Below are 25,086 nucleotides of genomic sequence, written 5' to 3' on the forward strand. Positions count from 1 at the left end.
AATGATGCCCAAGTATAAGATCAAGCACTGCTCACAGGTTTGGGGAGGCAAGGCAAAGCAGGCGGCCCACATGGGTGGGCCTCCCAATCTGCTGAGCAATCTTTGTGGCACTGGGTCTCTGGGATTGATTTGGAGGATATTTATGTGATTTCTGACAAGACTTAAAATTTTTGAATGTATGATAAATATATTTAAGGCTGACAAAGAGGTCAAGAAAGGCCTAAATTAAAATTAACTAAAAGGATGCCAATCACAACACAAAGATCAAAACCAGGATTCTGTTATTTCTTCACAACCTTGCCAATCCCAACTGTGTATTTAGGCTTACAATCTGTGAATTCCTCTTCTCTATCTGTATACACCATGATAGTTTTCTGAAGAGGCCTATTTCACCTACCTATAATGAAGAATGTATGAAATTAAGTTACAGACAAATCAATAATCACTTAAAAATTAGTAAATTTAAAATCAAGTATCTTTTGCTATATGTATGTGAACATATAATTATATGTGAGTAAAGTTAACATATATACATGTTATCACAGCCACAGTGGTGGCCCACGCCTTTAATCCCAGCATTCAGGAGGCAGATGCAGGAGAATCTGAGTTCAAGACCACCCTGTCCTACAGAGTGAGTTCCATGACAGCCAGGGCTATACAGAGAAACCCTGTCTCAAAAAACCAAACCAAACCAATCGAACAAACAAAAAAATTATATTATCAGGAAATAAAAATCCTTGAAGCTCATTTTTCTTCTCGTTCTCTTTCATTAATATCCTACTGTTTATGTAGAATTAAGAAAACACAAATGGAATATTGAAATTTTATTTTAAACTTCAAAATTATTTAGTATACTTGAATCATAAACATCTAGATTACATATATGAATATATCTGTTCATTGTGCTTCACAGTTCTGAGAAGGAACATCATTTAAGGACCTTCCAGGTCAGCATCACAGCCACATCTGAACACATCACAGAGACAGGAGCACAGCAGGTGTTAGCACTGGGTTATGCAAATGCTCCACAGGTGTCTAGGGCACGTGAATGATCACTAGCAAAGCCCAGCATGCACCGCCCCACTACTGCTGTGGGCACTGCACCTCTGGGGTTGACTTTGAAGACACATACATGATGTCGTATGATTTCTTACAAGCTCCTTTGTCCAATTTGTTTGTAATTTCTTTCCTTTCTTTCACTTCTGTTGGAAGTCTTGATTCTGCAGTTAACCTACAAGCAATAAAGTAGATATTCTGAATTCAAGTATGGTCAGAAAAAGAAATAAATGCCTAATAGAGTGGGCCTCCAAACGGGGGAGTACTATTTTATAAACACAAGACAAAAACTATAGTAGACTCCATTATGATACTGGATGGCTGACTCTAAAACAATATTTTATATCAGAAGGCTTAATTTTTAAAAAATGTTTAATGTTTAAGTATCTTTAAATCTGATCAAAGGTCAAGTAATGCCTAAAGTAGTAAGTAAAAGGAGATACCCACCATAAGAAAACGGAATACAAAGTTCAAAGTGCTAAAGCAATATTTTAAGGTTGGCACCACATACAAAAAGTTAGGCTCAGGATAAAATAACAGAACCCGTAGGCTACCCAAGTAGAGATCTGTCTCAGACAAAAAAAAAAAAAAAAAAAAAAAAAAAAAAAAAAAAGAAAAGAAAAGAAAAGAAAAGAAAAGAAAAGAAAAGAAAAGAAAAGAAAGAAAAAGCAAGCTAATAAACAAAAAAACCTTCAAACTGAGTTTCCGTCAGGAAAGCAGATAAACAGTGCAGGAGATGTTTTGAAAGCGTTCATAAATTTTTCATGGAAGAGCATTCATTATGTGACTAAAGCACTCAGTATTCCAGTTCTCAGCGAAATGCATCTTTACTGTGACAAAGTTAACGTCAAACCATGTGTCTAAGCTATCCAAGGAGAAAAGACGTAAAGCTGGAAATGTTCTAAGTCAGTAGATGGACTTACACACTTAAAAACAAATGCTCTGTGGTATTTTCTTATTTGTTTGTTTGTTTCACCAGACAGATTTGAATCCATTAGAGGCATGCATCTATGTAATGTTTCTCAAGCCTCAAAGGGCAGAAAGAGAAATGAACACCAACAGCAAGGTGGAGTGTTCGCCTAGAAATCCACCTCCAAAGACACACTGTCCAACAGACTTCCCAGGCAGCAGGCAGAGTCTGCTGAACTCCTTCCAGGACTGCCTGAAACCACGGGTATGTGCTAGATTATCAAGTTTTTATTTTACATGTCTTATAGATGTAAGCATTATTTTAAAAATCCAACACAGTAATGCAGCAGCAAAGGAAGGTGATTCTTCTTGGTGAACACCAAGTACTGGAGACTTAAAAGGACAGAAAGCCCTTTGGTATGAGGTGGGCTGTTTCTTGCTATCTTAGTTAAATGTCTGATTCTGCACCCACTCTCTGAGATTCCCATAGCCCTAGAAGCTCCCAGAGAGCTCATCTCATGGTGAAAATGCTCATCAATAAGCTCAATTTTTAAATGTACAAGGGTATTATTTTAAATACATTTACCACTGCATGGTATGCAAACATCATCCATCTCCTTAAAACTATCTAGTTCCTTCATTTGCTTATTCACTTTTTAAAACATTTTATACAAGTGTGTGGGTCCACAGGGGTCCACAGATCGATCTATCTTTCCTGTGCCCATCCTTTCCACTTCTATTTCCATGTCACATGTACATCTATGATTCTATCTACATATAAAATCTGGGTGCCACTAGTGAGAGAACATGCAACATTTATTTGAGTTTTGCTGCACTAGTTTAGCATGAGCATCTCCAAGTGCATTCATCTTTCTCCAAACTATCAAGCTTTGTGGCCTCTGTGGCTGAAAAGTTCCACTGAGTATGTATAGCACACATCCTCCGCCCATGCCGGTGATGCTGGACATCTAGGTCAGCTCCACACTTAGCTACTGTCCTGCTGATCCTGCTGGACAGACCTAGACCTCAGTCCACTCCTGGGCTCCACTCTTTTACCTTCTTACCTCTAGTAGTTTTACTTTAAAAGACAGCCCTTTGGAACAGAGCCCTCCATACACTGTCTGATATTTTTTCTGGTAGTCATAAACTCAATTACACGGAAACTGGAAACTCTGAAGTTTTGGAATAAAAATGAAACTAAATTAGCTTTGATATTTAAAAATGTCAAGCAGGCATCAAAGCCTATTTCTGAAAACTTAGTATAAATATCAAAAACCATAAAAACTTTTACCTGCTCTTCCGCCAAAATTTAAGTCTAAGTGTTTCAGACTGAAAAGTATCTGAAAAGCCCTTTGAGAGAGTTGGTTTTCTTTCATGGCTACTCTTGAGAGAAAAACAACAGCCCATTTTTACTCCACCCAGGGAAACACTCTGGAACGCTGGGCTGGGCTGTTTCTGCTTCATGGACTCAGGACATGTAACTGCCTAGCATCCATCACTGTGTTCACTGCCCTTTCCTGCTGCGATCACCTTAGTCTTTCAGAGCCGCTGAAGAGAACCAAAGCAGGGTCGATCAAACTGCAAAGGTACAGTGCACACAACGCTAGGAAAGAGCACAGACAGAGCAGCATGGCACCGTTCAGGCAGGGAGAAAGACTGAGAAGGCTGCCGGCAGCCAGGCAGAAAGACACACTGACCTGGGAGGACAGGGGCTGTTCCCACTTTGTTCACGCAAGGCCTCAGTGTTGGCTGGACCATCCGCAAGCTTCACACATTTCTTCTCCTTCTTTGGCTGCATATCCTGAGGCAGGCTCTTGTGAGGAGAGAGAGTGGCTGGCGGAATGCTTGAAGAGGCTGGCTGTTCCCACTGCACAGTGTTATCTTCTAAGTTATTAAGACAGGACTCCTTCTCCTCTCTCTGAAGTGGGAGGCTAGGAACTTCTCCCACGGCACTGGTAGCTGCTGTTTCTTCTGGGGTGGTTATGTTCAACGGCAGCACCTCACGCCTCTTTTTGAGTACAGGGACTTCAATTTTCTCTGCAAGAAAAAAAATTATTAAAATATATACTCAGTGAATAAAAACAAAGACACAACTCTAGGAAACCAAGTGAGTTATATATAAATTCGTTTCCTTTTTTTTTTTGTACTCTTAACATACCTTTTTCTCTTTGATGAAACACATATTTTTAAATCACTGTTCCTTTCTTCAGTACTTATAAATGGTCATGGAAGTGTATGTTGCATGTTAAGCAACCCACACATTCACAGCGTATCCCCCGTTTTCTCAGCTTTCCTGCTAGCCCCACTTGTTCTCATGGTCAGTTTCACTCCTACTTTGTTGTACTGTCTTTCATCCATCTTTTTGATAGACACTCTTGGCTGGTTTTGTTTCTGGTCTAGGAAAGGGCTCCAGGCTTTACCCTCACTGAACTCCAGCTCTGGCCCCATAAGTTACCAACTCTACCTTGCAAGACCATCTGCAACTTTTTCCTTGTAAATTCTGTAATATATAAAGCTCTAGCATGATCAGGGTGTGCAGGAAGTTCTCTTGAAATCTCTGGGATGTGAACAGCAGTGGTTGAGTCCAGGAGTTCCAGTTCGAGTCCTGCACTGCAGCCAGGTAGTAACTTCTCTGCACTTCGGTGTCTTTAAATTTAAGAACACTTGCTTCCCTCAGTACTGTCTTGTAGGGATGAAGTGAAAAGGACAGATGGAACTCTGAAGATTGGCAACGAACACCTACTAGACTCATCTATAAAATACATTCAGAATCTGGCCACTTCTACGATGGCTGTCTCCCGGTCCCAACACCCTGCCTCACAGCAGCCACTGCACAGCCTCTATCCTCGTGGCCTACTGATCCCCTATGTGGGTCCCACAGACACTCAATTACTTGCTCCAATATCTCTCTCCTGCTGCCATATCAATGTGCCCTTTCATTTTCAAAATAAAAATATTAGAGGTCTGAGATACTATCGCAAGGAAAGGAGTTCCTTGTTCAACACTACTGCTTTCAAATCAGCATGCCCCTTTCTTTTGCACTGCTCCTCTGAATCACCCCAATCTCCACCACGCTATGTCTTTGCTGGGTTAGCAGATCTTTAAAATTCATAATGGGTAATTCTTAATTAGGGGGGCCTATTGGAAGAAAAGAGAGAAAGGATAGAAAAAGATGCCTTTTAAAACCTATAAAAATCTTCCTATTGTCAACCATCTCCCCCTAGTGGTGAGAGTCACTATAGTTCCCAGAGATGACTGCAAAGAGGTAACCTGGTTAAGAACCCTTAAACTTAAAAAAAAAAAAAAAAAAAAAAAAAGAACCCTTAAACTAGGAGATGAGGGAGGGAGGGAGGGAATAAGGGACAGGGCTACAGCTAGGATACAAAGTGAATAAACTGTAATTAATATTAAAAAAAATAAAAAGATCCCTTAAACTAAGACATGGTATTACAACCTTCTGGGTCAGAACAAAGGCATTCATATATTTCTTAACACTGACTTGCTATTTTTCTATTTGTACACAATAAAATCCATTGTTTGCAGTATATCAGCTGAAGAAAATATATTGGTAGGCAATTTCCTGAGTAATTAAACCTATTGTATTTCCCCTATCAAAATGTTTTTCCTTAAAAAATGAACTCCTGTGCCATTCATGACAGTACACATCTTTAATCCTAGCACTTAGCAGGCATCAGTGGTAGGACCTCTATGAATTCAAGCCTGGCCTATACACAATGAGTTCCAGGCTGGTCCGGATGACATAGTGGGACCCAGTCTTAAAGTTAGGTAACTATAAATAAATCCAAGATAAAAGATAGAAGATGGTAGGACCTGTATTTCCATCAATTATTCCTCCAGAGTTTGAATAGCCATGCACTCAAAAATCCTTCATAGATCTCAGAAAAACAAAATGCAAGAGCAGGATGGTGAAGACTCTAGAACAAAAACATACACAGCGCCTGAACTATAAAAAGGTTCTCTGTGACTATGACTCCCTTTTCCCCGAGCCACTATGATATCCTGCACAGAATTTACTGAATATGCTCAAAAAAGACATGAAACTAAAAAGCTTCTGTAAAGCAAAGGACACTGTCATCAAAATGGCACAGTATGTCAGCCTACGGACTGGGAAAGGACCTTCACCAACCCTATATCTGACAGAGGGCTAATATCCAGAATATATAAAGAACTCAAGAAGTTAAACAGCAACAAATCAGCAATCCAATTTAAAAAAATGGGGTAAAGAGCTAAACAGAATTCTCAGTAGAGGAATATCAAATGGCATAGAAACACTTTAAGAAATGCTCAATGTCCTTAGTCATCAGAGAAATGAAAAATCAAAACCACCCTGAGATTTCACTTTATATCCATCAGAATGACTAAGATCAAAAACTCAAGTGACAACACATACTGGAGAGGATGTGGAGAAAGGTGAACCCTACTCCATTGCTGGTGGGAATGTAAACTTGTTTAACCACTTTGGAAATCAACCTGGCAATTTCTCCGACAATTAGGAATAGTGCTTCCTCAAGATCCAGCTATACCACTCCTAGGCGTATATCCAAAAGATGCATATACAACATCTTGTATACAACAAGGACATTTGCTCAACCATGTTCGTAGCAGCTTTATTCATAATACCCAGAATCTGGAAACAACCCAGATGTCCCTCAATTGAGGAATAGATTCAGAAACTGTGATACATTTACACAATGGAATACTATTCAGCAATTAAAAACAAGGAAATCATGAAATTTGCAGGCAAATGGTGGGAACTAGAAAAGATCCTGCTGAGTGAGGTATCCCAGAAGCAGAAAGACACACATGGTTTATACTCACTTATAAGTGGATATCAGAATATAATATTGGATAATCATACTAAAATCTGTATACCTAAAGAAGCTAAGCAAGAAGGAGGACCCTGGGTAAGAGACTCTACCCAGCAGGCTATTAAAGCAGATGCTAAGACTCATAGCCAAACTTTGGGTAGAGTTCAAGGAATCTTAGGAAAGAAGGGAGAATTAGAAAGACTTGGAAGGGACTGGAGTGCCACAAGGAGAGCAACAGAACAAAAAAAATCTGGGCCCAGGAGTCTTTTCTGAGACTGATACTCTAACCAAGAACCATGCATAGAGATAACCCCAAGCCCCTGAAAAGATATAGCCCATGGCAGCTCAGTTCCCTAGTAAGGGGAATAGGGGCTGTTTTTGACATGAACTCAGTGGCTGGCTCTTTGATCACTTCCCCCACCCCGCCCAGGGGGAACAGCCTTACCAGGCCAAGGAGGAACACAATGCAGACAGTCCTGATGAGACCTGATAGACTAGGGTCAGATGGAAGGGGAAGAGGACCTCCCCTATCATTGGACTGGAGAAAGGGCATGGGAGGAGAAGAGGGAGGGAGGATGAATGTGGGAGGGTTGGGGCTACAGCTGGGATACAAAGTGAATAAACTGTAATTACTATAAAAAATAAAAAGAAAGAAAGAAAGACATGAAGCGGGGACATTTGACTTCCAGTCAGCCTGTTCACTATGTAGGAGTTTCAGTCCTGCACTGGCCCACAAGGGAGAACCATGGGGCTATTCTAACCCAAGCCAAAAGAGAACAAGGAAAACAGGCCAACAGAAATTAATATCCAGTTATTGACAGTGGCCCTTCATCCTTGCCAAACATTCCAGACAGACCACATACAGGTTTCATGCTGCTGGAGGCACAGTCTACACGACCTTTGGACTAAGTGTGTTGACTGGCTCTTCCACATGTCCTGGGTGCCCTCTTATAGACTGTCCCTAAGTCCGCCTAGAGTGGATACTATACCAACCACATAGCTATCACAAAAACTGGCAGCTAACCTGTGCTAAGGGTGACCTCTAAATGCTTATGTGGAATATAAAAAGTGGGTCTGCTCAGTTTCCAAACAAACAAACAATAGCAAAACTAACTTCCCCACCAAAACAGTGAAACAGATGTCACAAGCAAACACAGATGGCAAGGAATATGATAACAAAAACTTAATCCGTTAATAGGACTGAGAAAGAGGGGAAAAAAAGCAATAAATAAAAAATGAAGAAGAGAAAAGTAGTTAGTGAGTCTGAAGACAGGCTGTTTGAAAATAAGAAGAAAATGAGTAAGAAAAGAAAACTTCAGCAGTTTATGAGACACTATCCAAAGGAAAAGTCTATGCCACTAGTACCAGAAGAGAAATAGAGAATGACAAAAGGTACAAAGTTTATTAAAAACAAAAAACAAACAAACAAAACAGAAAACTTTATAAACCCAAGAAATGCACAACTATGGGAAGGTCAAAAGTCTGATCAGACCCAACCCAAAGAGTCCAACTCTCAAAAGTCAAGGAAAATACTCTGAGAGCAGCATAAGTCAGGTGCGGAAACAGCAATGGCCCCAGAGCAGACTTCAGAGCGCTGAAGGGAATAATCTTGACAGTCAAAGCAGTTCTTTGGGATTGAGAGAGACACTCTTCCCTAATAAAAGCTGAAGACTAGACTTCACTGTGACTAGACCAGTCTTCCAAGAGAAGGTACAGGGTGTTCAAAAAGAAGGTGTTAAGATGTTAATGTGCAACATGAAACCATCCAAAAGTGGGGCTGGAGTGACAATGGCTTAGGGTTAAGACCACTAGCTGCTCTTCCAGGACCTGGGTTCAATTCCTAGCACTCACATGGCTGCTCACAACTGTTCTTAACTCGAGATCCAGGTTATCTGACCTCTCCAGGACCAGGCATGCATAGACATATATGCAGAAAAAACACTTTTAACAAAGGAACAATTACAACCAATTGTTAAGAGATAAGAAATACAAAATGAGTTGAAATTTGCCATCAAAATTCCAAGGAGAGAAACGTATTTAAAACTGTTACAATTCGGTTCAATTAAACTTCTTTTAAATATTAAGATGTTCTTTATAAGCTTCGGTAATTATAAATTAAAAAAAAAAAAAACCTAAAATCTACAGCATGAAATCAAACATACTGAGAAACATTACTCAGAAATGAAGACAGTAGGAAAGGAAGAAAGAAAAAAGGCCTACCAGAAAACAACCAGCAATCAACAGCACCAAGTTCTTAATGATCCGTAATTATATTGGATGCAGATGGATTACATTATCTAATTAAAAGACAGAGCATGGCTGAAGGGATTATGAAAACAAGAACAGCCAATGCTGCTGAGGTGATACTCAATCTGCAAGGATATGCAGAGGCTGAAAATGAATGAGCAAAAAATGTAATCCACCAGAAGAAAGTGGAATATATATGTCAAGTCAAATAAGGTTCATATTAAAACTATGAGACTAGGATATTAAAGAATGGTAAAGAGGCCAAAACCAAGTATAAATACAAACAAACACACGACTAAATCTGTATTAGACAGACAGCAGGACAAGCAGCAGCTGGCGATGGCAACACCCCAATTACAGCAACGGAAAATCATCCAGACAGAAAGCCAGCACGGTCTGGATTTAAAGTGCACTTCAGACTTCAAATGGAGCTAACAGAAACTTACACAACATTCTAGCCAACAGCTGTAGAATTCACAGGCTTCTCTGTTGCTTATGAAAATGACAAGTTAGGAAAAAAAAAAAAACAATTGTGAACAAAAATAAACAAACAAACAAAAAAAAGCCCAAACTGGGGACCCATCAAATATCTTTTCTGATCCCAAGGAAATCAGCAACAGAGGGAACACTGACCAGTAGAGCTGAAGAGAAAGCCAAGAAATTAACTAATCCATCAATACAGAGCTTCTGGGTTCACAAAATCAAAACATAACAGGGAAATGACGATTTCTTCAGTTAACTGTGCTAAGAAAACTGGCAACCACACACAAAGTACTACACATCTCGCCTCATATGAAACAGAATCATCTAAAAATGGATTAATCACTAAATCCAATATCCCAAACTCTAAAAATACCAGAGGAAAACAGGATAACTGCTACATGACTGCTCCAATGAAGACCTTTTAGAGAGGATCTCAAAAGCATAAGCAATAAAAGCAAAAAGAAACATGGGATCATATCAACAGCAAAGGAAACAATGAATGGAAGAAAATGTTGGCCAATTACACAGCTAATAAAACATTAATGTCTATAAATTGTAAAAACCTTAAAGCAAAATACCACAAGAGCAATCTGATTTTTTAAAAGGGCAAAATAAAGGCTCCTGAGATGGCTCGCTGGCTAAAAGTGCTTGCCTGTGAGCCGGACAACCTGAGTTCAAGCTCCAGGGACTATACAGCGGTAGAAGGACAGAACCAGCTTTCTAATGTTGCTGTCCTCGCAGCACATACATGTGTGTGTCCACACAGAAGTACACACTCACCTGCAGTAGTAAGAGATGCATGTTTAAAAACCAAATGTGATTTCCCTCACTGGAGAGCTGTACAGCAGGACAACCAGTCAACCTTAACATACTGTGCATTTCACGGTCAGAGGAAAGGATCTTGAAAGCTCTCACAACTTTGACAGGATAAAAGTTCAAGATAGTAAACTTAAACCATGAACAGTTCTGAGATGTTTCTAAAGTGATGAATATTAATTACGTTGATTTAATCAATATATAATACAGACATAACCACACTGTATACTAATAAATAACAACTATTATGTGTCAGAAGAAAACCAATCAGAACCGTCAATATGGACCTGGAAACACAGACAGCTCTTGAGATCCACACTACATTTCCTAAGCCTTTCTGGTGGTGGGTCCCAAGGACACAGGACTAAATTCTGGTCAACAGAATGGCAGCACACAACATCTAAAGAGCCTGAATCCTAACATGCACACTCCTTCATCAGTCCTGGAATGCTCTTCCAAAGGTTCATTAGAGGGGGTGAAGGATAAAGTGATGGAGAAAAGGAAGAAGGAATAAGTACTGGAATCCAAGCCTTACTTAGTGTTTATATAAATAAACTTAACTGTTTCCAGTATCAGCTGATTCAACAAAATGAAACTTTTAGCTGGGCATTGGTGACATGAATCTATGATCTCACTCAGGAGGCAAAATAAAGAATATTTTGAGTATGAGGCTAGTCTGGGCTGCACAATGAGACCCTTTCTCAAAATAAACTTCAAAACTCTTTGAGTCACCATGAGATGCTACAATCTTAAAGGACAAAAACTCAAGTTCTTGCTATTCAGTATGATGAACTCAGATATCAGAAGAAAAAACATGATTATATTCATGATTATGTAGTAGCCAGTTCTCTTAATTTTCCTACACATTTGACAGCTACACTAACTACAGACACATAAACACAAGTTAGTTCATAATGACACTGGTAAAATGCTTCAAAACACTTCCTTGTTTCCCAGAGCTACTCATGATTTGGAAGACAAAATCCTGTGAAACACACACCTTCAGGTTCATACTTCAGCTTTAATTCATCTAGCTTAGCTCTCAGTTTCATATTTTCACTTTCTGAAATCTGCAGATGTCTTTCATTTGCAAACAGTTTCCGCTCAATCTCTAGGGCTCGCTGGCTCTCAAATAATGCCTTCATTCTCTGAATGGATAGTTCGCCTTTTGTACCTTCATTCTCTTTGCTACAGTTAACAGAAAAGAATAATTAAAGAACATTAAAATAATACTTGATACAAACACGGTGGAATAAATCTTATGTTTTAAAAAGTCATTTTTCTGAGTTCGCAGCAATAAAGAAAATAATAAACAATTAAACTAAGTCTTACCAATGCAACCCCCACAGAAATTTCACAAATTCTTAAGGAAATAAAGGGAGAAAATATTACATGAAATTTATTCTTGAATTTTGATTGAGAAACTTAGAGTTCTTTTCATTTACCTTAAAAGAAATGCATATTTTATATAAACTCATAGGCTACTCAAAGATATTTTTATTGACTTTTCTGAAAATTTTTTAACAATTAAGAAGTTTTTAAAAGAAATCAGTCAATAACAATAATAATAATAATAATGTAAGCAAGCAAACCTTCACTTTCATATTCACAATCCCCAACACTTACTTTAATTTATCAAGCTTTAGCTGAAGTAAATCTGCATAATAGGTGCTGTCTTCTAGAGTACAAGGGAGAGCTGATGTGGAAGGCTTAGATTCCATACTTTCATATAGGTTCTAAGGAAAGCAAAACCTCTTATTACACAAAGTAGACAGCAGATCAGGTTTGCTGCAACAGCACGGCCCCCACTAAGTAGGGACATCCCTGTGCAGCCACCATGCCAACAACCACCCTCTTCACTCACCTGCCTTCTGGAGCAAGGAGAGTCAGCAGTCCTTTGTCAAATAAGGACAGTGACTCAGGGTGACACGGGCATAAAAATAATGTGTTAGTTCTGAAACCAAGGCTTCCAACCACAGCAGTTCCACAGTTCCCTCTGCTAGTTTTTAGAAGGGAAGAAGCAATGACTGCTGGGTTCAATTCTGAACTTCAGAGAAAGCCATAAAATGAAAATCCACGGAGAGGAAATCCTTTAAGTTATTCTTGCTGTCCACCCCCTACGCACTCCCATTATTGAAGAAAATTCCTTGTATTTCACCAGGGGGTAAATTTGTTTTAAAATTCACAAACAATTTTAAGACTGCAGAAACCCCAATCGCACTAATTTCAAAATGTACTTTTTAGAGTATAGCGCTCACCCAGTGTTGGCACGCCATTACCCAGTAAAGACACATTTAACAAAACCTTCCTTCTTTTAACAGTTTTCCAAAAGATAGAAGTAAAACAACGGTCGAAATACAGAATGCTTAAGGGACCGTTCACATTTACAAAATCTGTTACTTAAAGAAACTTGAATCTTTCACAAGAAGCTTAATGAAAAGATACCAATGTTCCCTAAGGTAATTCAAAATTTAAAAATTCATAAATGTAATATAATCCCAGTAAAAAGATCAGATAGTTCTCTGTGTGTGTGTGTGGGGGGGGGGGGGGTGTATGTGTGTTGCATACATTATGCAAGAGAAAAAGCAAACATGGAAAAGTAACCAGAACACTGTGAAGAAAAAAAAAAAAACTAGGGAAAATAAAGTCTAAAAATAAAAACATACTACAAAACCTCTTTAACTTAAGCAGTACAGTACTGCTGTAAGAGGTGAACTGAGGTGTTAGTTCTGAAACCAAGGCTTCCAACCACACCAGTTCCACAGTTCCCCTCCTGGCTTTTAGAATGGAAACACAGAGAATGTTGACAGATCATGGATCCACAGAGACTTGGTATCTGACAACCCTGGCAGGTCACTGGGGTCGAAGGCAACAAGTAATGCTGGGACTTACTTCACAGCATATATATAAGACTGAGTTAAGGCTGCCATTGGTTCCAAAAAATTTAAAGAGCGAGTCAAGGTGGACTGAAACTGAAAGTCAACTGCAAAATATACTATCGAAGTTAAAAAATATTGAGAAATTCAATTTAAAATTTGGCTGTGTTTTTAAAAAGATGTTTCATATACCTTAAATTTCTCCAGATTATTGATTTCACCTAAAAGGTGTTTTATTTCACCATTCTTCTGCTCCAACATGGCAAACAACCGCTCCTGCTGCTCAAATTCTGTTTGAGATCCCCTCATTCTCAGCAGTGTGGAGATTTGTAACTAGAAAAAAAAAAAAAAATCATCTCCCAAAATCAAAACTGAGATCCTGGTAAACACATTTCTGGTACAATTACTGTTTTGTGCTCTACTAATTTGAGTTCATCTCAGATTCATTAGTTCTTTTCCATCTCATAATCTGAAAACATTTGCATTAGAAGTTTTGTTGTGGATATAATGTCTGAGTACTTATGACTACTTTTTATGGTTGTCTGAAGTCTTTAATATATTTGTCTGTGAAATGTACATTCAACTACATGCTGTGGTCTGGAAGCATGCCATTCAGATGGTTCAAATGTTACCTGCTACTCTTCACTTGAATTAACACTATGGGTCTACTGGGGGTTTTCTAAAATTTTTAATTAAGTGGCAGAAATTGTTAAGTTACCCACAGAAATAAACGACAAAATGGGACAGCCTTTTACTACACGTTAAGTCCAGGACAACTCTAAGAGGCACATTCTGGCTATCACCTTCCCACTTACATATGAAACCTAATACTGCATTTCACACATATCTCATCTAACTCCCAAGCTTAATTAGTGAATTTCCTTGTTGCTTTGGTAAAACACTTATGAAGAAAATGAGGAGGGAGCCTGCCTTAGCAGCATCATGGTCAGAGAGGAGGGGTCAGATATAAAAACCAGGTACAGACAGGCCTGCTGTTCTCTGTGGCAAGCTTCTCCATAACCTCTCACATGATCAGAATGAGGAAATGAAGAACAAAGAACCTTACAATTCAGTCTATCCTTGACTTAATGAGTTGCAGGTGACAAGGAACCGGTCTAGATGTCAATAAAAACTAGGCCTTCCTGTGAGAACTGGTGAGAGAGCTAAGTCTGGATGAAGTAGGAAACAACTTACGGTCAAGAAGACACCATGCTATGAGCTAGAAATAAACTATTTCTCATTCCAACTTGACAAGACTCACTGCCTACCTGGTGAAGCCAGTGAGTAACCACTCAAGCAGTCAACAGCTGCTTTCCCAAGATGATTTTTTAGATGTAAAAATCAGAATCATGCAATTCTACAAATAACCATTTAAGCATGGTTTCTGAAGGAAAACAGTTTCCTGTACATATATGCATAAGCAGTGCCAAGACAAAGCAGATCTGAAGGCCTTGACCAGTGATGAGTCTATACCTTCATTTTGTTCATCTGCTCTCTGGTGAATGCGTTTTGCTTCTTCAGTGACTGATACTTGACTTTCATCAAGTTGAGCTGGCGTTCCATTGCCACCCTTCGATCCTCCACCTGGAAAATATTAATGTGCTCGCTCTTGTAGTGAATGGAATGCCAGAGTGGTCAACTCAGTCATGAGAACGCTGCTTGCAAGTACCTCTGCGAACAGAGAGTTTCCTTTACTGTTGGGATCCAACGCTTGCTGGAGTGCATGAGTCAACTGCACCTGAAGATCCTGATTGTCTATGCGAGCTTTCTGGATAGAAAAGAGAACAGTTTCACTGATGGAGATCCACAGACAGCAACTGGTTACTGACCGGAGCACTGTGCCACTCGTACCTCCAAGGCATTATAATAAGACACTGCTTCCTTCTCTCGCTCCTCTTTTTCTTCTTGAAGCCGGTCTACCTGGTGCAGTAAGGAAGTATTGAAACATTCTAGTTGCTCTTGTTTGTACTGCAGTTCCTTGACCTCTTCCTTGAGGGCATCCTATTCAACAAGAACACAGACAAGAGTTCTGAATAATCTTTCACACAGCAGTTGATTCAATGTTAATGGTTCCCACCACACATTAAAAAAAAAAAAAAAAAAAAAATTCAAATGTTGAGAGGTATATTTTAAAACGTTTTTTAATAAATGAATTTTTTTTTTTTTAGCAGAAAGTCAACAAAATTACCTTGGAAACTTCCTCCTTTTCTTGAAAATTTTAAGTTTTAATTTTCCACAGTTGAAATGAAAAATTCGTATTGATATACATTTTAATTTCCACTGTACTAACATTTTATATTGGGCTTTTATGACTCAAATGAAAATAAAAGCCTATAAATGACTCCAGAGTTTTCATAGTGTAAAATCTGCCTTATATAATCACAAAACAGAAAACTATTTATCCATGAAGTAATCTTCCTGAAAACTCTGCAGGGTGCTTTTTTGTTAGGTCAAAAACCACCTCAGTCCTTAAACTAGTTCTTAGAGCAATTACAAGAACACGCAGAAATATTCTACAGTAAAACAAGAAAACACATGAAACATAAATTACCTTCACACCTTCCATTTCAGTTAGCTCAATCTGAAGAGCCAGCACCTCCGAAGACATGCTACTGTGGCTGCGCTGCTCAGGCATTAGCCGGAGCTCTTCAGACTTTCGAGAGAGAAGTTCCTCCTGGTCCTCCAGCTTCTGCTTCAGCTGCTTTTCACTGAGCCTCGCTTCATCTAACTCCACTTTCAGCTTTTCTAACTAAATCCAGAGAAGACAGAGAAAGATTCACAACCTTCACACTCAAGGGCTATTTCCTTTCTGAAAGCTGTATTTAGACACCATACCTTGAAAGGGTTAGACTAACTTTGTAACCTATATGTCTTCTAAAGCCTATAGTTTTGAGTTTTAGGTTCAGGTTAAGCTAAAGCCTCTTAGTACCTTTCCAGAGAATGGAAAAATGTGACCCTATCTATGAGGACAAATAGAAAAAAAGGCAAGCAAGCAATGACCTTCACTCAGCAAAAAGAAAAACTCCTGTCTTTGAGATAGCATTTCTTAGCAACAAACCTAGACTTCTTCTGAGTAGCTTTTGACCTCCAGCCAAAAGTCTGTAGCCCCTAATCTTCAAGGATGAGCTAACCACTCCCACCTTCAATTGCAGCTGCATCCACACTTGGCAGGACTGGCCAAGCTTGAACACCTAAGACTAACCAATTATCTTACTTTATAGCTTCCTCGTCCAATCCTAGATTGCCAAGACTGCAACTTCAAATCTCCCGCAATTTTTCTTTTAAAAACCTAAAGGCCTTTGTCTTCAGGTGCCACTCTTTGCTGACCGGCAGGGGTGACCCCATTGCGCAATGGTTAATAAACCTCTTGCTTTTGCAACGAGTCTTGGTCTGGGGGAGTTTCTGGGAAGGGCGCGATCTTGAACTCCTGAGCTGTGAGACCCCAGGTCTTACAACCTGACTTTCTAGGTGCTACTCTACAGAAACGCACTGGATCTGAGTGACGCGAGCAATGGCAATGCAACTCCTTCTCCCCCTCCCCCTCCCGCGGTGCTGGGAAATGAACACAGGATCTTGGGTTTTCAAGTTAAACACCGTATTACATCCACACACACAGAGTGTTTCTTCAACAAAGTCAGGAATGACCCCACGCTAATCATCCAAGTAGACCTGGTTTCTTAGAAGCAGCTGAAGGTGGTAGAGCATGAGGCATCCCTAAAAAACAGGAAGTACTCATCTGCAGGCCTTAAGCAGAGGAGGCATGGGCAACAATGATGCAAGCAGGTAACCTGGTTAGAAGACCACACTCCTGTAATGATGTTCTGGACTACAGGGACAGGAGCTACTGTGATATTTTACACATCAACTCCTTGGAATTCAAGGACAGATGAAATGTGAGAAATATGAAAAAGACAATGAGTAGACCTTGAAAATTTTAAAAACAAATGGCTTCAGAATAATGGTAACACAGTAATTTTTTTTTAATTTACTCCTTTTTCTTCTATAAAAAGGCCACCTTTATAATCATCTTTGCTTTACCTAGTCCCCAAATATTTCCTCTATCATATCTACTTAGGTAATTAGCGCTACTGCTAATTGTATGCAGGAATAAAAAATAAGGATATATCATTTCCAGTTACCCACGTCTCAAATCAGATTAGCTAAAAACAGGATTAGTACATGTCAGAGACACAGGCAAGAGAAGTGTGTATTACACAAAGCAATATTTACTTAGGTATGATTTCACTGATACCATTATTCAAAATGGAAAAATATGTAGTTAGTTTAATAAAAAAATTATAGGTGAAAACAGACATGGAAAAATATTAAAAGACACTATAAAAAAAAAAACCACTAAGCATTGAAAAACAGACTTCTGAGAAAATAGGCCATTAAAAAAAATCTTATCAAGTTTTGGTAGAGTAGGATCTGAAGCCCTAGATGTTTGAGAGGCAAGGTGAAGTCCCTGGGAAGCTGTGTGTGGGGAGGGTTGAGGTGAATGGACTCCCACTGAACAGCTGCCCACTCTTATGTTTATAATGGAACCAGTATAAAAGGTATCATCAGACCAAGTGCATGAAGTCAGTACTGCAGTTTGCTGACAATTTTTGGTTCTTATTTTGTTCAATTTATTCAGTTTGCCTACCCATCAGCATCCTTGTCTGTCATAATGGAGATGATGTTACCTCCTTCACAGAGTTCTTGTGAGGACTGCATCATCTTTCTTCCATAAACACATTAAATAGTTGTACCTCTAAAACACATTAACTTACAATACATACAGTTTGCACTAATTGCAGAACTAGGTATCTTGCAAGATGAACCACACTACAAGCTATAAGGACAGTACACTGGTTACTAATATTACACATATTTCAAATACGAATATCCAACTACCAAATTTAAATAATTAGATAAATAATTGCATGCAATTAGAAGACAAGTATGGATAAAAATTCCATTAATAGCTTGTTTCTCAGTGTTTCCACTCAAAACATTAAGATGGAGAAACCTTATCTTGACTGTTTGCCATAGCTAGTACTTAAGCACCCCAACCACCCAATACTTACAGACAGCTATGCAAACACACGTTTTTTTGCTCTGAAATAGATCCAAACCTTATCTTTCAGGTCATTCACTTGCTGCCTGTGGCTTCTGTTTAGATTCATTTCTAACTGCTCCAGCTGCATTTTCTGTTGTTGTTTCACAGCTTCACATTCAGAGCTCAAACTTTCTAACATCCGACTCTTGAGCTCAACTTCTCTTTGAAGGGCATACTTCTCTTGGTTATAATTCTGAAAATACATTTAATGAATTATACAAAATGCCTTGTACAAAACCCTTCAATAATTAGATATTACTAGTTAGCACCATAAGCTGGTTCTTACCTGTTTTATTTGTTGCTTTCCAAGTAACAACCATCTGTCAAATTGGGAATAACGCAGCTAATCTGTCTTTTACTTCTCTGAGGTAAGGGCAGGGTTACATGCATGTTCATGTGGGAAGCACACATGTACATGTGTGTTAGTGTAGAACAGACAACCTCAGGCAATGGCCACCTTATTTTGGGGACAGTCTGACCTGGAACCTGCCTGCCAAGTAGGCTAGGCAGAATTGTCAGTGGGCTGAGGTCCAGAGGTTCGCCTATCTCTGCCTCTAGCGCTGGGATTGATAAGCATGTTCCACCACGTCTGGCTTCTTACATAGGAGTTCTGGGAACAATACTCAGGTAACTATTTTACCAAATGAGCTATGAGCCCACCCTTGCTAATCAGTCTGAATGAACCCCAAACGGTATATTTGGAGACTACAGTGATCTCAAAACACTCATGCTGAAAGAGGGAAAGGCATAGGTCCCAGGAAATTTCCCATTTCTGTTTTCCAATCTGCGGTCTCTGGCACCTGAAAGCTAGCAGTGCAAATGGAAATGGAGGTGGCATTCTCTAGATTCCAAAATCCAAATGAAACCTCATACTTAGGAGTGATAAGGCTTTCCTGAAAAAAATCTTGCTCTTAATTAAACAACTGTCATGGCAGTAAGTCTTACACTGATCAAAAAACTAGGAATTTGACTGATTATTAGAACAGTAAGTTACTTTTAATTGAAACCAGTACATTATCAGGATCTTTTCATAATTTAAATCCATTTGAAAGACAACAAGAAAAATTAAAGGAATCTTTGGTAGCACAAGACTAAACACACTGTAACAACCTCACAGAGACACTCAGCTGTGGGACGTAGGACCCAGGTTCCAGAAAGACATTGAGCCCTCCTTCCCAACAATCCATTCTATGCAAACTCAAAAGGTAGCAAATGTGAAAGGTAACAAACCCAGTAATAGATAAAACATGGTGCCTAACTTCAAGATCAGTCTAGAACAAACACTTAGCAACACTAAGCCACAGTGATTGCTACTGAGGACAAGGGCAGGCTAAGAGGAGGCTTTCTAAGGGATATGATGTATGAACAGATTCTCAAAGTAAGAGAAAATGCACATGCCAGATGCTCTGCTGCACAGAATATAAGGGAAGCATGTTCAACAGATCATATTGTGTCAGGCACCCGAGCTTCAGCACAGCATTGGATGTCATTTGCATCTTATCTGCAGGGGATGTTTCCAGAACCCCGGCCTGATGGCTGGATCCTCAAATAGTACCAAACCCCACATAAACCATGTTTACCCACCTCCAATATGTAATATTTATCCTGACAAAATTTAATTTTAAATTTGATACAGTAAGAGATTAATGAATAATAATACAATGAGCAGTTTAGAAAGTTATGTGTCATTTTTCTCTCAAAATCTTAGTGTATTATAGTCACTATTCTTATGATGCTAGATAGCATAATATCCATGTGACAAAATGAAGTGTGGTGTGCATAAGGCATTTTGACAGTGTCAGATGACCAACGACCATACAAGACATCAAGAGGAGTGCCAGCTGCTTCAAGTACCCTGGACAGCGACGCATGTCCCAGGCAAGATGCCCCCATTACAGATTTATAAATTATTTATATATAAAATTGTCCATATATTCCATATGCACAACAACAGACGGGGGAAGCATGTTAAAGCCCATGCAGGAGGTATAGCAATTGCTCCAGTTCACTATCTAGGAGGGATTAAAAAAACCCACAACATGATAGTCTATCAATTCCTATGGAAAGAAAATGAAACAAGGATGCTTTATTATCATTCAAATATTCCTGGTAATCACCGCTTTCGTCAATGAAATGCTCTTTCTTTGTATAATACTTTGAAAAACAGTGAAATGGGTAAAAAGGAAAAATACTGAATCAACCTTTACTTTCAGAGTATTATTACATTTACAAAGTAACTACAGAATGAAAACATGCTACGGTAAAAAAAGTATTCCAATTTCTACGAAATGTTTTTGTTTGTTTTTAATGGGATAAAACAGGCTAGAAGAGGGATTATGGGGACTGACAATAACACTGAAAGTCTTTTGAAAAAAATTCTTGTAAAAGTTTCCTAAAATGTATACATTTATAAAAAGGGGGTTAAATAATGTTACCATATAATTCTGGGTCAGTATAATGCCCAAACCAGAGATGTGTTTTTGAGTTGTTGACCAATAGGATCCCATAGACACCTCCCCCCACCCCAGCAACATTATAACTACTGCCAATCCTACTGCCAATTGGTTGCCTTCTACAACTTTAAGAGCTTATTACTAAAGTCACCAACATGGAAAAATCTAGCTGTGCTTAGCTAGAAGCTTCACCCTACTGACCAGTGTCCAAAGTGCTATGCACAATACTAGAAGAGAAAAGTATTGATCAGTTTTACCCAGCTACAAACTCTGTGAGCCACAATTTAATGACCTGACTGCAAGGTAGGCCTACTGGCACAATAGTGGCTTGAATGTTAAGAGAATAATCGTGCACCTTTTTACTTAGATTTGAACACCACCATCCCCTTCTACAAGATGAAACCCATGCCTGACACTGTCAAGAAGACCAAGAACTTGAGGCTAGATAGGTCATGAGCTAGGGAAAAAGCTATAATAATTATTCTGCTAAATGAGCACAGCAATAAAACTCCACTAACATACTGCTATATCTATAGTTCTGCATATCACTCAACTCTCATCAGAGACGTTCTTATAGTAAATGGTAATTAACACAGAAACTTACAGTGGGCAGGGAACAAGAGACTCTGGAATGCTCATCCCTAAATCGGCTATCTTACATCACAGCCTTCTTCTCAATATACAGAGATCCATTTGGAAGAGGGGGCAGAAAGACTTTAGAAGCCAGAGGCTCCTAACATCAAGGAAACATCAAGAATAAACATTTTCCAGATAAACATCAAGGAAACATTTTCCTGATATAACATGGCAGGTGTACATATGAACTCACAGAAACTATGACAGCACATATAAGACATTCAAAAACTCCAGCCAAACAAAATTTCAGCACAGGGGAAGGGAAATGGGTACAATGTACCATCCCTAACCAGGAAGCTATTTGCAATTGAAAGCTGATGGGAGAAGAATCAGTTTTCCTCAACGGAGTAACACTGGGTGAATCAACCACATTCCAAGATATAATCCATTCCCAGGAGTTGTCAGCCAACAGAAATTGGACTCCATGGTTTTTGTTTGTTTGTGTGTTTTAAAGAGAAAGAAAAAAATAAGAAGTTGGGTAGGGAAGTATAGAGAATCTGGGAAGAGGTGGGGGTGGGTGGGAAAAAACATTTTGTATAAAATTTTTTAAAGAATAAGTAAAAACATTAAAATAAAACAAAAAATAGGATTAAAAAATCAATTAAAGTCAGAAAAAAGGGCTGGAATTCTTTTCATCATTTCCCCCAAAGCTCTTCTATTTTAAAAGAAACCTCAATTTGGTGAGGTTATTTTCAAAACAAGCAAGACTTTATTTACATTCTAAGATATATGATCTTTTTTTTTTTAATTTGGCATTGAGTGCTCAATGCCAAATTAGTACTTGGAACAGTAGTACTTGGAAAAATTACCTGTTATATTTGTAATTCTGTGATTTAATTATAAAATAATGAGCATTTAGTATTAAACAGATTTAGTCATTTTACAAATAATTGTATGCCAGGCAACAGGGGTATATGAATGAATAAGAATAAACAAAATTTCTTCTCATGCAGCTTGCAACTCTGAGGATAATTAGCACTAGAGAGAACCAAGAGCAAATTTTCACAACTTTACATTATACAGTCAGTGTCAGTCATTATGCTGACATGACATTTAACTGAAAGTCTATGGCTGAGGACAGAATCAAGAAGATTGGGGCTGAATAACTCCAGAAGAAGAAACATCTAGTATAAAGCCAGTATAGGTAAGAAAAAAAGAAAGTGGTTGAAATGTGGTGATAAGTTAGGCAGAGGTCAAAACAGAAGGATATACAAATTCAAGTAAAGAGCTCAGATTCTGTTGAAAATATAACAGAAATCCCTGTATGGCTTTTAGAAGGAAAGAAAGGATACCTCTTGTATATCTTCTTATGACCACTTGGATGTGTGAAGCATGAATGGTGTGAAGGGTAGTGATGGAAGCTGGTAACCAGTTAGAAGGCTACAGTAGTGAAGATCCCAATCGTCTTTACTCCAGTGGAAAGACAGCCGTGGTCTAGGCTAGAATAGCAGAATCTCAGGCAGATGTTTTGGTTGTGCTCATTTTTGTTTGTTTGTTTGACAAGTTAACACAAACCAAGACAAATGTGGGAAGAGGAAATCTTAACTGAGAAAATGCCTCTGTAAGACTGACCTGTAGGTTAAGTCCATAAGGCATTTTCTTCATTAATGATTGATGCAAGTGGTCCCAGCTCAGGGGTTATGCCACCCCTGGGCATGAGGGCCTGGATAGTATCAGAAAACAGGCTGGCCAAGCCAGTAGGCAGCATTTCTCCATGGCCTCTGCATTAATTCCTGCCTCTAGGCTCCTATTCTGATTTCTCTAGATGAAATAAACCCTTTCCTCCCAAGCTGCTTGCAGTCATAGTGTTTCAACACAGCAATAGAAACCTAACTAAGATGTAAGTCAAGTCCTTAGATTTATTGATAAATAAAATATGGGACTCCTTGACTCCAGGCTCAAGCAACTGGATGAATGTCAATCACTTAGCAAAGCAAGTGAACATCCAGTTACCAGGGAATGAGCTGTTCTTTTTGTGTCAAGCTTGATGTCCATTAATGACAGGTACCTGAATACACTAATTTAGCCTTCGGGGAGAACCAAAGGTTTGGTGAGATGCCATGGAGCATTTAGATACTTTAGAACTATAAAAGGGGTGAGGTCACATAAGTTGAGCACGGACTAAACAAAACCCGTCAGTAAATGTAGCAAAGAGAGAAAGCATTGCTTGACTTTTCAAACTCAGAGCTCACTATTGGAAAGAACACTGGAAATTCATTTAGGTCATTCCCTTTTTCAATGCAGCTAGGGTGGATAAGTTTAGGTCTTCAAAAAAGAATGAACAGTTGCCAAACAAAACAAGTTTTTAGTTCCTAAGCACATCCTTGTAAACAGGTGTACTGGATCCTACCTCAGTTGTGGTGATCATTTCTTCATGATATTTATCCAATTCTTTCTGCAATTCAGTTTGCCTCTCCAGCAGCTGTAAGCCATACTGTGCCGCTTTCAGTCGCTCGTTTTCACACTCTTTGAGCTTGTTTCGAAGATCTAAGATCTCTGCCTCCATATTTTCTATTTGCAGCCTACTGTAAAGAGAAAAGACAACTGCTCAAGCTGAACTTGGAACTAAACGTAGTGACATCAGAGCAAGAGAAAAAAAACCATATAGTCAACACTACTGTCATAAAAAACAAAGAGATATTAGAATTTTATTCCTAAATTGTTAGACAATGCCTCTCATCAGCAATAGCACAGTAGGCAGTGAGAAATGGCCAAACTCTACAAAACCTGTGAAGAGAAAGTCAACACAGTTTTCTGCCAGGTGGATTCTAGAATGTAGAAAAATGTAAGAAACAAATATAAGGCTTCTGGCATGAGCAATTAATAGAATGAGGTTACCCTCGCTTGACACACAGATGGAAAGAATGTTATGGGGAGAAAGAATTTATATTTTGAATATGACATGTTTCAGCAGTTGAATATGTAAGATGGAGAGGGGTCTGGGCTGAAAATACAAATTTGGATACTGCCAACATTAAGATTTCTTATCACTAGAAGATGAGCATCATTTCTGACAAGACTCAGAACTGAATGCTGTCATGAAGGAAGGCCACAAAGTACTCTCAGGAATGACCCATTAAGTAATTAAGTAAAGGCAAAATTCCTTCAGGAGGTGGGAATGAACAGTCATGGCAAATGGTGTTAAGTCAAATTAGGTGAGAACTTGGAAATTGCCCATTGGATTTTAATTTTCAGGTCACTGGCCAAGGTGTTCTGGTGGAGAGGTGAGCTGAAAGGTTTGAGAGAGAATGGTAGGCAATGCAAGGATGGGCTAAATGACATAAAGTCAAGAGTACAACTCCAAAGCCTGATGTTCTAATCACATTTCAGTCCAACCTCTGAAAACCACAACCTGCATAAAGCATTGAAATGACAAAAAGGTCTGTGGATAAGCTATCTGAGTTCTAGACCACTTCCACTACTGACTGGCTACATCATTGCGAAAAAGGTTTTTATTTGTTTGTTTGTTTTGATTTTTCGAAACACATTTTGTCCGTGTAGCCCTATCTGTCCCGGAACTCGCTCCGTAGACTAGGCTGGCCTGGAACTTACAGAGATCCGCCTGCCTCTGCCTCCCTATTTCTGGGATTAAAGGCGTGTGGCACGAATGCTTGGCTGTGAAAACATTTTGTAAACATCTTGTTTTACCTAGTTTACATATTATATAAGAAATAGGGGGA

The 25,086-nt window shown here is 38.9% G+C and overlaps 1 protein-coding gene across 1 annotated transcript; it reads right to left on the reverse strand.

Moving 5' to 3' along the window:
* Nucleotides 1–865: 865 nt before the first annotated feature.
* Nucleotides 866–23,912, reverse strand: Spdl1 (spindle apparatus coiled-coil protein 1). Its single transcript, XM_055604700.1, has 11 exons — nt 23,757–23,912; nt 18,334–18,510; nt 15,768–15,965; nt 15,068–15,217; nt 14,886–14,984; nt 14,690–14,800; nt 13,409–13,549; nt 11,967–12,076; nt 11,341–11,528; nt 3,663–4,002; nt 866–1,231 (listed from the first exon to the last, which is right to left on the reverse strand). The coding sequence occupies exons 1-11, from the start codon at nt 23,910–23,912 to the stop codon at nt 1,084–1,086; spliced, it is 1,818 nt and encodes a 605-aa protein (XP_055460675.1). The 3' UTR covers nt 866–1,083.
* Between the last annotated feature and the right edge of the window lie 1,174 nt (nt 23,913–25,086).

The sequence above is a fragment of the Psammomys obesus genome, unplaced genomic scaffold (assembly GCF_907164565.1).
Source record: "Psammomys obesus unplaced genomic scaffold, mPsaObe1.curated_primary_1811, whole genome shotgun sequence".
Lineage (NCBI taxonomy): Eukaryota > Metazoa > Chordata > Mammalia > Rodentia > Muridae > Psammomys > Psammomys obesus.

Bases quoted from the DNA above. Each gene is read 5' to 3' on its own strand.
- Spdl1 (XM_055604700.1), bottom strand. From the start codon at position 23,912: ATGGAGGCAGAGATCTTAGATCTTCGAAACAAGCTCAAAGAGTGTGAA. The intron at 15,218-15,767 runs GTAATTTATGTT...CTTGTTGAATAG, and splicing joins CTGAAATGGAAGGTGTGAAG to GATGCCCTCAAGGAAGAGGT. The intron at 12,077-13,408 runs GTATATGAAACA...TGCTTTCCTTAG, and splicing joins ATAATCTGGAGAAATTTAAG to AACCTATATGAAAGTATGGA.